Below are 14,134 nucleotides of genomic sequence, written 5' to 3'. Positions count from 1 at the left end.
ATTACATATTACAAGACATATTTTTCATCAGCTGTATTGTTTATTCATTACTGGTTTATGTAGATAGGTTCACATGGAATAAAGGTTCTGGACATTCCAGTTCTTCAATATGATGTACATATAGACTATACATTTCTATTATTACTCAGTTAAGTAAAATACAGTTCATATAATTACTTTATTCACCAGATATGCAGTTACTGAGGTAATCTGTTCATGCACATTTCTAGCTTTTTCTTTCCTAATGTTTTTTCTTGCACTCCATCAGCATCAGACTTTACAGTTGACTGTGATAAAGGGAAATGGATATCAGCCTTATGCTTAACATGCACCACAATTTCCTCTCAAACCTGCTGTTACCGAGAAGTTTCTAGCGGCTTCAAAGTCAATATTATAGGCTTGTCTGGTAAGAGAATGAGCTCAAAGGTACTCTGCACTTCCACATGGCGCTGTTTCTCCACTCTGAAGTTCTCAAGCATCTGCAAAGACAGAAAATAATGCACGTACGTTATAGTATGCTGTGTACATGAGACTCAGAATAAGGTGAAACTCATCCTCATTCTCTGTATGTCTCACATGGATAAGGAAGATCTGCATCTCTGTCTCAGCGATTCTGCGTCCTAAACACTGACGGGGGCCGAAGCCAAAGCCCAGGCTCCTGAAGTAGTGCGTCTCCGTCCTTAGCCAGCGGGAGGGCTGATACTGCTCTGGACGAAAAAACACTTTGGGGTCTCTGCCCATTGCATACAGCCCCAGCTGGACCAGAGTCTAAAAACAGACACACGAAAGCACAGAAAATGTGAGCAGTTTCCTAAATCAGGGTTAAAGTGACTGTTCAGTTTCTGCAACAATGCTCAAATACAAAGAAATGATTTAATTAGTTTTATATTTTTAACTAACCCCAGCTGGGATGTGGTACTTTTGAATGATGATATCTTCTGCTATGTATCTTTGCAAGCTCACTGCAACTGGATGTAACCTGAGGAATCAAAGAGAAAAATCTATATTAAAGACTAACATAGTGGGAGTAAATGGAAAATTACAAAAGATCATTTTTTAGAACAGCTATATGTTCGTGGGAAAACTATTTCCCAAACGATTGTAGAATTATTAATTTCTGGTAAAATAAATAATAAATAATAAATGACACAAAGTGCATTTTGTACAATAGACAGCAGCTGATGCACCTACACTCTTGTGCATCATTAAAGTGGAAAAAGACAACTCTCCCAGTCGTGTTTTCAGGTGGTAATAATGTTTGTGCTGCTGTCACAAAGACAACATCCGCACACAACACTGGATCTCTTTTTAGAGCCTAGCTAGAACAAATCACGTTCACTGGATAGTAACAGCATGGTTTTAGTGATGTTTGAGCCTGTTTGTTTGCAGAAACAAGTAACTGTAGCAGGGACTGGTGTCAGGGTATCATTAGAAGAAAACATTAGGAGGAAAAGTGTGAATTTATTCAATTATTTAGTCTATGATGGATATATAATTTTCCTAGGACAAATTGGCTCCAGTGGCAGACAGTGAAAGCAAGCCTTTTGAGGAACCAATCAAAACGTGGATGGTCTCATTATTCTATATTACACTGTGTAATCAACACTGACTTCATGATAACCGAAAGCAAAAAGTTGCCTATATCCACTTTAAAAGCATTATGTATCTGGCACCACCATTTTTCACCTGAGTGTTTCCTTTAAAGCTCCTTTGACCAGTGGAATCCGCTTCAGCATCTCAAACATGTCTCCCTGGCTTTCAGCACGAGCAGCAGCCACCTCCGCCCTCAGCTCCTCCTGGAGGTTGGGGTGCCTGGCCAGTTCATACAGTGTCCACAGCAGCGTTATAGAGGTCTGAAACGCAAAGAGAATTAATCAGGAATGACAAAGAAGGCACAGTATGGAAATAAATCATTTTTGTAATTTATTTCTCACCGTATCAACTCCTCCAGCCATTAGCTCAGTGATGCTGGCCTTGATGTCTTCAATGGACAGCTTGTCCAGCATGAGCAGGCTAGCCAGGACTCCCGGGTATTTCTTTGGAGTGCCATTCTCCTGACGTAGCCGCCTGTAGATGTTTTGGATGCAGCGGTCCGCTGATGCACCAAAAGAATGTCAACAAAATAAGAAACCAGAGCTGGCCCGAGGCATAAGTGTACTAAGTGCCTCCTTTGGGCCACCAGAGAGCCCCCACGAGAACTTGAAATGTTTTTTTGTTTTTCATGATATATTATTGTCAATAGTAATCATACAAAAACAATATTATGTCAACAGATTGGCTAACTAATACTACTAGTCTAATAAATTCCAGGTCCCTCTGTCAGAGCTTGTTCTTGTTCAGGTACACAGTGAAGACTTCTTACTTGGAAAATTACAGAACTAAGTAACATCAGATCAGTCTTGTGAGTTTTGTTTTGCACAGAGATAGTGGGCCCCCCCAAACCAAACTCTGCTTCAGATCCCATAAAAGTTTGGGCCAGACTTGTAAGAAACTGCAACATATAGCTTCATCATGCCAATCAAAAGAATTGTCATCCTGGTTGTCCTTTGAGTCCTTTTCAAAGAAAAAAGTCAGTTCCCACACACACTTATCACCTCTGCATTGATTTATTTAAAAAGTACCAACATTTCATTTACTTTTTTTTGTTTTAAATTAATGTAGAGGCGGTAAGTCTGGGCGGAGATGGACATTCTTCTTTGAAACTGATTTCTGAGGGTTGCCGTCTACTCATCATGTCCACTGAATCCCACCTTGGTTGAAGATCCCATCCCAAGCCTCCACGTGGTCCCGCCACACCTTTGCTCCAATCTGCCTTAACAGTGTAGGAGGTATGTACAGCATGGGTGAGGTAGTCTTGAACATGAGGGTGATGCAGTCAATGAAATGTTGAGCTTCAGGGTCAATGTAGTCCAGCATCAAACCCAAACGCTCCCCATACAGCACTGAGCTCACCGCTGTCAGACAGATTGTACATGAGACAAAGACAAGCAATATGTGAGGGACAGAAAAAGGCATTGGCCTACACAGATAGTGAAATAAATTATACTTGAATATCAGAAGACATAAAAGTCTTACACTCAAGTGCATATTTAAAGAGTTCTTGAGAGAGATCAGCGGTCCATTTGTTCTGGCCGCTTCGCTTTATCTTTTTGTGAACTCTGGCCACAAAGTCCTCGCCCACTTCGTCCAGCAAAGGCACAAAGTTTTCCAGGACTTTTGGGGAAATCACCTCCTTGTTGAGAATCACACGGTTTGTTCTCCAGTCTTCTCCATTCCTGTGGACAGACGTGTGGAAGAGTCTGTCTCAACACAGAGCTTAGTAATTTAGGGCAAGCACTTCACAAAGGCAGACAAAGACAATATCGAGATTAAACAAAACTAAAATCATTAGGTATTACATTTTCTTCTACAGATTTAACTTAAACTAACAAAGCAACTAGTAGGCACAGTTTTATAGCACTGAATAAAACCCTTGGTTCCAGCAAAGTGTCAAAATATTGGTAAAATAGAATTTGTTTATGTAGAAGAGGGGAATTATCACACATACTTAAGTAAAACTCCATATTTGCGATTCCTGTAGTCTCTGTATGATGTCCAGGCTTCGACTTTCAGCCTTTTAGGATAATGTCCCTCCGCTTTGAAGAGGATAGCAGCATCTTCAGGATTGATGATATTTACGCTCTCATAATAACCTATTTTTTCTCTGACATACAGAGTCAGAGGAAAAAAGGGGTGAAAATGCCACGTCAGCTGCTTGTTTTAAGAAAAGATGACCTTGTGGATCTTCACAGAACAAGAATGTTTATATTTGGACCAGAACATAGTTTCAAACTAGTGACGTAATTTAAAGTCATTTGTTTTGTCTATTTATATTATTTACTTAAGATAAGCAGTAGACAGTTGGTGTCATGCAGTTATTTTATCATTTTCTTTAAGATTAATGCAAACTGCCTCGCCCTCTGTACCTGTAAATGGGTCCAAATGTGTTGAAGTTCTGCAGCATGATGCGGTGAAGGTTTCTGAAGCCATCTAGTTTCCAAAAATTGTACAAGTTGGCCACCCCGTTCTTCCACAGTCCAGGAATCTCACTGAAAGGCCTGACAATGCTGCCGCTTTCCGAGTATGCCTGTCTGACTACTGGCATACTGCTGCTGCAGCGAACACCTGTCGTTGTCAGAGCTTCTACCCCGGACAGGGGCAGCATCACAGGGCTGCGCCACACACTCCACCTGGCCATGCCGACAACAAAAATGCTCACTCTGCTCTACCCTCAGCAGCAAGTCTGGCTCCCAGGGACATCTGGTGCATGAAAGGAGGCTGGTCTAAATAGTCAGCCCCCCTTGCTGTGCTGATCAAGGCTCTCCTGTTGAAATTTTCAGCCTAATAAATGCACCACAGCACAGTATGTCTGTGTATGCTGAGCTACATTAATTACTGAATACTTCATCTTGTGTCAAAGCACCCTGCAAGTATTTGCTTTTATTTTTGAGAAGAAAAACAAGGCCATAACAGAAATTCAGGTTTTAACAAATATAATCAGTGCATTCATAGTTATACATTAAAAACATTTACTTTACATTTATAATTAAGGCTTTAATAAATATTTATACAAATGTTACTGTCCTCCCTATTTCTTAAGGAGATTTATGAGTTCTTCCAGCTTCATGGCAGTCTTAATGTCTCCCTGGATTTTAAGTCTGCCACTGGTATAAGCCGCAAATGGTCGTAGGTCGCCCTGGAACATGGCCAGAAGGTCGCTGTCACTCATGCTCAGTGTCACATCTGGCTCTCTGCACAAGGACCCTGCACCAGCTGCACCGCTACCTACAGAGCAGACACGGAGCAATGCAGATATTTGATATTTATGTAACTGTACGTTTGTTTCTATTTAACAAATTAATTTGAAGATCATCAGACAGATTTGACACAACTTGCATTCAGCTGCAAAATGTATCTAAATGACAACTAATTGTGACAGAAGCCCTGAGATGATAAAACATTCTTGTGATCAATTTTGTAAGTCTGAGCTAAACTGTTTTCTCTCCAGTGTTTATGACTTAAGACAAGGTGACCAAAGATTTTACCTGTTCTTTCTTTTTTTCATTTGTAAAATAGGTGGGGGGAAAAAGTTTTGGCTGGTACACAAAAAGGTTTTTCCAGTGTAATCTTTCTAAATTTCTCAAAAAAAAAAAGAAGCTTTCTCCTGTTTCTGTGGTTTCTTCGCCTGTTCTTAACTCATAAACACCGGAGACTGGACATTTTTCTCATTTACCTCTCAGGGCTTCCATAAATTGTGAGATATTTACAACAATATATCAACCTTCACCTTGACTCAGATCCACATAGTAACTGTGATTTTGTCCATCTTTCGAGCTTATGTCAAACTGGAAGCAGGCCCCAACCTGGCGGACCAAAGTTTCAGACAGCAGGAGCTTGACTCCGCCAAGCAGCTCTTCAACAGAACCTGGTGTGGCCACAACTGCCTGAGGGGCACTGCTGAGCTCATCTGTAAACGTTATGCTGTCCTCTGTGGAGTAAAAGCCACAGATGTATTACACAGCATTATAATAATGTGTACATGTTGCGCAACAGTTATGTGTGTGTGGGACCATACCTTTTTGATGCTGTGAACTACCACTGTGGCTCAGAAAGTGCATGGCCAGCTGCTGAATGGGGCCAGCGAGGCCCTCCAGTCCAGGCACAGCGGGAGGCATGATGAGGGGTCCAGAGGGGCCTTCGTCTGGTGCTTTTAGTAGTGAGCCTAGGGTAAGCTCTACCCTGTCCACCTCCAGGCCCCAGTGGCGAGTCAACTCGTTTATGTCCATCTGTACAGAGCAACAGAGGATGTAAGTTTGATGTGATACAGTGAAAACCCAGCAGAGAATAGCTCCAGCAAAGAGTAGCTCCAGTGTCATCTCACCCCGAGATATTCTCCCAGCTTAACTCTCTCAGTTTGGATCTCCCTGACAGTCTTCTTGGTGAGGCTGTGGGTCAAAGCATTCTGTGCGGTCATCCTGGTTGAGGCATTCAAGTCCTGGACTGATACAACTGACATGACAGGGTTCCAAATCCTGAACTGGATGTCTGCTCCCACTGACAGCACACCGCCATCCCGAGTAGTCACCTACAGAGGCAGTATTACATTTTATATCAGTGCTGAACCTAATATTGGTTATTTAACAGGTGTCACAATTAGTATAAAGAGATCTCCTCTTCATCCTTAAAGCTGGAATTAACAAACCAATATTCACTGTGTATAGATGAATATTAAGGAATTAACAATACCTCAAATATAAAATATTCATTGCCAAAAACAATTAATGCCATGTTTTATACATGCTTAGGCCATGGCTGTCTACTTTTATTTTATTTAATCAAAGAAGAAAAGCAGAGCATAAATGCTGTACATATCAGATTGAGTTTTTGGTATTGTTACATCCCTACTGAATCTATATTTGGCAAATGCTGACCATTCAGAGATAAAATCTTGGCATCAATGAAAAACAAACAACATGAGCTTGACATCTGTGCTCTATGCAGAGAAGCATTTCAGTGATGGAGCTGTGGCTAGTTTTCCAAAAATGTACAGGGAACATTCAATTAAAAATAAAAAAAACAACACTTGTGTGTGATGCTATCAGTCATAAAACATGCATTTGATTTTGACATTTATGGTCGGAAAGACTAAAAGGCTAAGAAATGCAAATATGATAGAAAAAGCACAACACTCCACTCAGAGTTCTCCAAATATAAGTTTATGTTCTCTAGTTTCACACTGATCAACAGTGCAACAAGAGTGCCACCTGCAGGACAAAGTAAATGACACACAACTAACAGAAATGTCAATTAAACTTAGCATGATTGATAAGCAACTAATACTCCTCCTCCTACTGCCTGGGAAGACTTTCCTACCCACCATATTTTCACAGTTTCACTGTATAGTGTCCATCTGTTCTGCTGTTTGAATGCAAAATAACCTGAAACTCACACACTGATATTACAACTCATTCTATCTCATCAGAATGACTTGGCCTATTGCATAGATGAGTTACACTGTGATTGCTGAGTGCAGCTTGCTCACTCAGTCCCTGTCTCTGTGTCTGATAAGTCATCATACTACTGAAGCATTAATATGCCAGTGCTGAGTTATTCTTCTGGTTAATATCAGAAAAGCTCATATACAAGAACCCCTCATCCTCAGAGAGAAGAAATGTTAATACTGCAAATCTCTAAGTGTCTCAACCAATAACTAATGTTCAGTAAAGCTGGTCAGGAATGTAACTTCAAGGATATGTTCACAATTTTTAAGTCTGCTTTAAAACAATAGTCAGGTCTAAGTTTTCTCCCCATTACTTAGATTGGAAGCACATTAGGAGAAGATCTCATATTGGCCACTATAAACAAGAGCAGCAAGCAAAATCTGCTTAAATGGAAAACTGACAAGTGTTTGAAGACTGACTTGAAAAAAGAAATGTGAGGGAAACTACTGCCGACCACAGTTGCATTTTTCAATGTTTCAGGTTTTGAACAAGTTGTCCATCACTGACAACAGATAAGAAATGATGATCGGTGTATAGAGGTTTAGTAGAGGCAGAGGTTTACCTGGCAGGGAGGGATGTTGAAAGCACGGGTGCGAAGGTCTACTCTCTGCCACTGGTCAATAAGGGGCAGCACAAGGACAATACCAGGGCCCTTTGGAGGACACACTCGACCCAGACGAAACACTACTATCCTCTGGTAGTTATGCACTGTCTGTGGACAAAATGAGTCACATTTAGTTGCTTTCACTCTCAGAAAGTGTTTGGATATGCTGCAGGAGTAACTGGAGAGATCATTTCAGCTTACCTTCAGTACAAACCATCCTGATATAGGAAATGTTATAAAGGTGCACATATAAACCAGGAAGATGACAATCAGGTTGCACATCCAGGACAGCCATCCCTGGGAGGTATCTTAAAAAAAGAAACAAACAAGATGTCTCAGTCTTATCTTCAGTAAATATCTTCAGGTATCTTCAGTAAATCAGTACTAAAACCTTACCCCTAACCCTACTAAGACCTTTCTAAAATCTGAGAAAATGACTTAAGTGACATCACTTGGCTGCAATTAATGATTCTTTTTCAGTCTTTTTCTCAATTATTCAAGTTTGGTCCATAAAATGTCAGAAAATTGTGTAAAATGTTCACAGGACACCCAAGGTAATGTCTTCAGATGTCTTATTTAGACGATAATCATTTTTCCGTCATATAGCACTAAAGAAACCAGAAAATATTCACATTTAAAGATGCTGAAATCAGAGAATTTGGATATTTTTTCTTAAAAATGAGTCAAAAACAACTAATTATTAAAAAGTTGGTAAATAATTTAATAGTTGACACCAAATCAGTTAATCAGCTAATCACTGCAGAGTTACATTTGAGTGATCTTGACTTGGCTTGGCTTGGAGACCACAAAATTTGAATAGAAAGCCTAGATTAAAGTCTGGGGTTGTGGAGCTTGAAAGATGTGGTTTTGGCAGGCAGGGAGAGCCTCAGGACACGTGTGATTGAATTGCATTGTGGGACGTGTTGTTGGAGCGTGACTCATCCAGAGGATGAAATTTCAGGGCATCCCATCCTCTGCACTTTTGACCCTGCTGTCTCATGGAAGTCTTCCAAATTATATCAAATGCAAAGCTATTTATTTGTGTGGTGGGTTTTGGCATATGTAATACATGTTTTATGTATCTTTATTATGTTTTATGTTCAAAGTCTGTGTGTTTTTGTATTTTGTTTCACCTGAGAAGACAAACTTCTCTGGGGACAATCAAGTTAAATATGACACTGAAACAAAAACACATACTAGATAGGCCTGTGCAATATGAATTTGTCTATATAACCCTGCCTAACAGTATGTTATTACAGAAGATGTGTATAAAGATATTTATTGTATATCGCAGAGTAACCTAAAAATATCGAGACATTATTTAAGAGCCATGTCACCCAGCACTAACAGTTATATTAACACTTGACATCTGTTGATTATAGATGGAAAACCACCTGACAGTGAAATATTTAAAGGGAAATGTTCTTATCATTTCAATAGTTTATTTTAGGCTTGTCTGTTTGACTCAAACTAACAGCATTACTCTTTACTTTTTATTTATTAAAGTTGTGGTCGTACTATAAACCACCTCCAGAAACATAGTATAATATAGCTAATGTTAGCGTCTTTATGTTATCTACCTACCCGTGAAGTCGTTTTCAGAAACATTAGGCATGTTGTCAAATGAAAGTCCTTTATCGTAGCTGCGCTGTGTGAAGCCATCAGTGTCCACAAACAAGCCGGGAGTCCTCGGACTGCTGGAGTCCCTCTGAGGGAGCAGCTGATACGACTTGTTAAACATTGTGAGTTAAAAAGAAATATTCTCTCACTTCACTTCTAATTTAAAGCGAGTTCATATTAATTGTTGTCAGTCGCCACTGTAGATATCAACCAAACCTGCCTGTCTGAAAAGTATTAGTTGTGGTAACTAAAATGCAGGACGTTTTAGCTTATTGTGCTAACTAGTTAGCATTAGATACTTCCGTGTTTTGTTCCAGCTCTTCTTCGGCTCGTATTCATCTGTCAATCCGCTCATTACCGCCACCTAACGTTACTGGAGCCCAACTGGAGTTTCCATTGCAGTAGTTCTAAGTTGATCTCTATCTTTCATGGCCTCTTGCTTCAGATATTTTTGCAGTCAAATGTTACTGTACCGGCTTCCACAGTCAATGACTACTTTTTTGGCAACTTCAATTAAATTTTGTATTGTATAACATCAAATCATAATAGATGTAATCTCAAGGCACTTTTCTTATCTAGACTGTACTCTATAATATTGTTTATAGAGACCAATAGTTCCCACAAACAGCAAGCACTAAGGTGACAATGGCGAGGAAAAATTATGGTGAGCAGCCATCCACCAGTCCTTTTTGTTTTTTTCTTCTTAAAAAAAGTTTGTCCAAAGCCATGCAGATTTTACCCACGGACGCCCAACAGTATCCAGGAATTCAAGATCTGGAAAAAAAATTCCTGATCCTGTCATTTTGTCATTCAAGTAATTTAGCCATAATGAATATTGTCATGTTGTCCAAAAAACAAATATTTGATTTGACTGACTTATACACCTTTACCAATATGACTATGGCAAGCTAAAACTGACCAGCCATTATGTATTGGTCAATCTCTAAATAATACTGATTAATTATCATAGATATTCTTAGATATAGTTTTTGTTTGTAGCATCTTTTTTTAATATGTCCTGGGTTATATGTTCTCTTCTGTTTTTGCAAGATTGAATAAAGAATAAGGAAAAAAAAACAAAGAACCAAAGATATAATACAAAATTTCCATATTTATTTAGGATAAATAATTACATTCAAAGCACATTTTCATATACTATGATAAAAATGCTTTTTCTTGCAACTAAGTACCAACACAAAATAATTTGATATGTCTGTGCTTCTTTATAACAAAAATGGTGCAATAACCACTGAATCACTGAGTGCGTATTTAATTAGGATGCCAGAATTATTAAATATACAGCTAGAAAACATGTTGCTTGAGGGCTGGTTCATTGTGTTTTCTTATCAGGTGTCATTCAGCTTCCGTCGATGCTTGTTCAGTTTTTGAACATGTCACACAGCAGCTTCTCCATGGGTGTGCTGCCGATGGTCCTGTGAAAGAACAGCTGCTCTATTTTCTCAGAGCTCACAAAGTGGAGGGACGGCAGCAGAAGTAACAGTCTCCCAAACCTTGATGGACAAGAACAAATGTCAGGTTTCTATTCAGGCTTTTTTATATGACTGACTTCAAATTCTCCAGATGTTGTTATGTTTTGAAGAGCTTTGCCTACCTGGCACTTTGGTTGGGGTATACTGAATGGATGTGCTGACCGAGCAACACCTGTGATTGGTCCTGCAGATTCTCCACCTGCTCTGGGTCTTTGAGGCTGCGTGTCTCTGCGAGTCAAACAGCAGACATTAGTTTCAATGTCCATTCATTAACAAATACATATTACTGGTGGAATAACTCCTTACCAGGCTTGAAGAGTACAATGGCTTTCAGGCAGGCAAACTCGGTAGGGTCAACAGCCAAGGCCTTGAAGCGATTAAACACCTCTTCCAGGAGGCGCAGGTCAGCTGTGGGGAGACTGGTCTTGGCCTGCTGTGTGGGAGAAAGATCTGGCAGAGACAGAAGAGGGCAGCTGTCCATGGGTAGAGACCACTGGATGGCACACAAGAGGAACATCTCACTCCAAGCTTCTTCAAGGAGAATCACCTGAGGATGTCACAGCAGTATAGATGTTATCAGTCTCATACACAATTTCTGAATGTGTAAATCAGTTCAGTAAATATACAAAAACATGTCAGTCAGTCTCACCTGGTCTCTAAATGGCAGGTGAGCAAAAACAGGCAAATTTTTTGCCCACTTGACAGACATGAACAGGAGTCGCGCAGATGTTTCATAAATACTCTCCGAGCAGCTGGAGGTGTATGGGGACATACGACAGTCAGAAGGAGTTTGATCTCTCTCTGAATCATTGGTTGTCACATCAATATTCTCCTCCACTGCAGAAAATGAGAGCGACACAAATATTTAGACTACCGGGAATACAATATTGTTTAAATGCATCATTGGACAATTCTCAGTTTCTGTGGTTTTACTTATCATGGACCTAAGCAGAAAAAAAGAAATCATGAAGCGTATTTTCAAAACACTTGCTACATGTTGTGTCCACCTTAATTTAACTTCTGTCATATGATCTCACCATCCTCAGGCTCCAGTTTTGCACAAGTCTCTGCAGTCATCAGGCTGACCATGAAGCGGTGGCTGTTGTTGGGGTTGTTACAGGGCTGTGTGATGGCAGAGGTGTTGACAGAGGAAGTGACCAGAGGTCTGCAAATGACTGATGAGTAGGTGGCAGAGGGGGTGAGCTCCCGTGTGGTGGCTAGGTGTTCCTTCTTAGGGTCCACGCATACTATAGAGTCTAGACTGACGTGTGCTGTGCTTCGAGGCTGTCGCTCATTTTGTACAGCTGCCAAAGGGACAAGCAAATAATCTATCATCTGACAGCGGTCAAGGCTTTGGATAGTTTGTGTCATGACAGAATGATGTGTGCACATATAATAAACAACTTATTCTCACCATCTTTGTTCATGCCAGCCTGGAGACACTTCTTAAGTCGACAAGCTTGGCACTGGTTCCGATGAGCCTTGTCAACGGGGCACCTGCCAGTACCAGCTTGACACCTGTGACATTGACAAAAAAAATAATTTTCTGAAAAATATTGTATAAAAGTAGTGGCAGATTACTGGCAGATACAGACATAAAATACAGTGCTTTTTAAGATGTAACTAGAGAACTACTGCTGATATGTGTTTTTTAGCACAGATTTGCCGTAATGATCGGGATGATGGCTCTTAAGATGGGCAGTTGCATTTCTAGTGTTAAAGGAACGTGATATGGCTCCTCCTTGCATCACCGACGCTGAGCAGTCATTGCAAATAGCTACTTTCCTATCCGTATCCTGACACTTAAAAAAACTGCAGACAAACTTACATCATGTGCGCATAATTAAAGCATCATCATATCAGCCTGTCATTTCTGCAGACATGTTCACTGCAGGCTGATACAGATATTTCATTTCAAAGCCTTTATGGGCCAAAACTGATGACATGCCAATATTATTGTCCATCTCTACTTCTTACATGGTTTCAGCAGGTCCTTAAATAAATTTAAACTCTAAATCTAATAATGTGAATTTTATGGTTTGAAATGTCTTAAATACAGTTTTGACATTTGCTGTCAACTGTGTACTTTTTTGGCATGCAATATGAATGTGAAATAGGCCTTAAATTGCATTCATAATGATCTTAAAAGTCTTAAATTTAACTTGTTGAAACCTGATGAAAACCTGCATTACACTTGTATTTCTCCTTTGTATATATGGTAATTCTGACTGCACTCAGATAATAAGATCGTGTTGCTCACCTGTATATGAGTCTTCGTCTCACGCTGCGCTTGAAGAAGCCACTGCAGCCGTTGCAGGCATAGATGCCGTAGTGTTTACCACTGCTTGAATCAGAGCACACTTTACACAGCAGGCCATTGCTAAGTGCTTTACCTGGGACTGGACTGTTTTCTGTAGAAGACAGAGGGCAGAATAAATACTTAACATTATTTCACACTCTGTCAGGGATAAACAGAGGACTTCATTGTACATATAGATTTTTTGTCAAATCATTGATTGTTTTCTGTCTTTTTTTTTCTTTTTCCCCAATAGACAGAATACATAATTATTTGACAACACAATGTGCTGTACAGAAAAATGTTTTTGCAAGTTTTGATTTTAAATTTAGTTGTGATTGTTAAGTACCTTTAAAAAAAATCTGTCATATCACAACAGTTTAATACACAACAATTAATGGCTCACCTGGTTCAGTTCCATCTGTGAAGTCCTTAGAGTTGTCAGAAGAAAACATCTTTATTTTGGTCATGTGGTCCTCCATTTTGACATGTGGTCGTATGTCTGAATGCCGCTTAATAAATTGTTTTTAGACAAATTTAAGAGTTCTTCCACAAGTATCTCCTCTTCTTTATAAACTGTTTTTGGGTGGTTGTCTGGCTGGATTAAAGTGTCTGTTCAAGCCAAGTGCTGACACATGGCAATGCCCCCAAAACACAAAAGATGTAAAATTAGTTTGATCTTTGTTAGTTCTTTCCACTAAAGATTTTTAGTTAACGCATCATCAGAAAGTTACTCCAGGAATACTCAATGATATTGATCCAGTGACGTTGTCCTTTCTCGGGTCGTTTCTGATGTAACAGGGGGCCAATAGAGTTACTACTTGTCTCCTTCTGTCCTTCTCTCTGCCAGAATGAGTGAGTGAGCCTGTGTCGTCTGGGGGCTTTCTGGAGGAAGACAAGGAGATTAGCGCCAGGCGCTGTGTAAGCAAATGCTGATTTGTCATCCTCTTAATCTTTACTGTCTATAAGGGTAAATCAATCAGTCACACCACTTACAGGCATAACTCTATTCAACTAAGGTGAAAAAAAAAGGAAAATAAAATTTTACTCATCCACACTGCTGTCAAATTATTTCATAAATTTG

The 14,134-nt window shown here is 39.8% G+C and overlaps 3 protein-coding genes across 4 annotated transcripts; all 3 read right to left on the bottom strand.

The window, feature by feature from the left end:
- Positions 1-20: 20 nt before the first annotated feature.
- LOC146316666 (cholesterol side-chain cleavage enzyme, mitochondrial-like) lies at positions 21-4,302 on the bottom strand. 2 transcript variants are annotated; one of them, XM_084733943.1, is made up of 9 exons: positions 3,966-4,302; positions 3,548-3,703; positions 3,076-3,275; positions 2,751-2,954; positions 1,935-2,095; positions 1,687-1,853; positions 901-979; positions 577-768; positions 21-479 (listed from the first exon to the last, which is right to left on the bottom strand). In XM_084733943.1, the coding sequence occupies exons 1-9, from the start codon at positions 4,235-4,237 to the stop codon at positions 357-359; spliced, it is 1,554 nt and encodes a 517-aa protein (XP_084590069.1). In that variant the 5' UTR covers positions 4,238-4,302; the 3' UTR covers positions 21-356. The 2 variants fall into 2 exon arrangements, 1 of the variants encoding a protein (XP_084590069.1); XR_014771744.1 differs by lacking the exon at positions 901-979 and having other exon boundaries at positions 340-479.
- A 144-nt stretch (positions 4,303-4,446) lies between these two features.
- stoml1 (stomatin (EPB72)-like 1) lies at positions 4,447-9,579 on the bottom strand. The gene is made up of 7 exons (XM_084733944.1): positions 9,229-9,579; positions 7,846-7,952; positions 7,603-7,752; positions 5,921-6,124; positions 5,615-5,825; positions 5,327-5,527; positions 4,447-4,824 (listed from the first exon to the last, which is right to left on the bottom strand). The coding sequence occupies exons 1-7, from the start codon at positions 9,383-9,385 to the stop codon at positions 4,628-4,630; spliced, it is 1,227 nt and encodes a 408-aa protein (XP_084590070.1). The 5' UTR covers positions 9,386-9,579; the 3' UTR covers positions 4,447-4,627.
- A 778-nt stretch (positions 9,580-10,357) lies between these two features.
- Positions 10,358-13,893, bottom strand: LOC146316664 (photoreceptor-specific nuclear receptor-like). The gene is made up of 8 exons (XM_084734118.1): positions 13,457-13,893; positions 13,015-13,165; positions 12,169-12,272; positions 11,792-12,058; positions 11,404-11,591; positions 11,061-11,301; positions 10,877-10,982; positions 10,358-10,775 (listed from the first exon to the last, which is right to left on the bottom strand). Exons 1-8 carry the CDS (start codon positions 13,530-13,532, stop codon positions 10,643-10,645), a joined length of 1,266 nt encoding a protein of 421 aa, XP_084590244.1. The 5' UTR covers positions 13,533-13,893; the 3' UTR covers positions 10,358-10,642.
- Between the last annotated feature and the right edge of the window lie 241 nt (positions 13,894-14,134).

Source organism: Lutjanus erythropterus, chromosome 13, assembly GCF_056507025.1.
Source record: "Lutjanus erythropterus isolate fLutEry1 chromosome 13, fLutEry1.hap2, whole genome shotgun sequence".
Lineage (NCBI taxonomy): Eukaryota > Metazoa > Chordata > Actinopteri > Lutjaniformes > Lutjanidae > Lutjanus > Lutjanus erythropterus.
This window is presented reverse-complemented; position numbering and strand designations above follow the sequence as displayed.

Excerpts from the sequence above, each read along its gene's own strand:
- LOC146316666 (XM_084733943.1), bottom strand. The coding sequence starts at position 4,237 with ATGGCCAGGTGGAGTGTGTGGCGCAGCCCTGTGATGCTGCCCCTGTCC. Across the intron at positions 3,276-3,547 it reads AAATATGGAGTTTTACTTAA|GAATGGAGAAGACTGGAGAA; the intron begins GTATGTGTGATA and ends GTCTGTCCACAG. Across the intron at positions 769-900 it reads AGTACCACATCCCAGCTGGG|ACTCTGGTCCAGCTGGGGCT; the intron begins GTTAGTTAAAAA and ends GTCTGTTTTTAG.
- stoml1 (XM_084733944.1), bottom strand. The coding sequence starts at position 9,385 with ATGTTTAACAAGTCGTATCAGCTGCTCCCTCAGAGGGACTCCAGCAGT. Across the intron at positions 6,125-7,602 it reads TCAACATCCCTCCCTGCCAG|GTGACTACTCGGGATGGCGG; the intron begins GTAAACCTCTGC and ends CTGCCTCTGTAG. Across the intron at positions 5,826-5,920 it reads AGCTGGGAGAATATCTCGGG|ATGGACATAAACGAGTTGAC; the intron begins GTGAGATGACAC and ends TGCTCTGTACAG.
- LOC146316664 (XM_084734118.1), bottom strand. The coding sequence starts at position 13,532 with ATGGAGGACCACATGACCAAAATAAAGATGTTTTCTTCTGACAACTCT. Across the intron at positions 11,302-11,403 it reads ACCTGCCATTTAGAGACCAG|GTGATTCTCCTTGAAGAAGC; the intron begins GTGAGACTGACT and ends TGACATCCTCAG. Across the intron at positions 10,983-11,060 it reads CATTGTACTCTTCAAGCCTG|AGACACGCAGCCTCAAAGAC; the intron begins GTAAGGAGTTAT and ends TTTGACTCGCAG.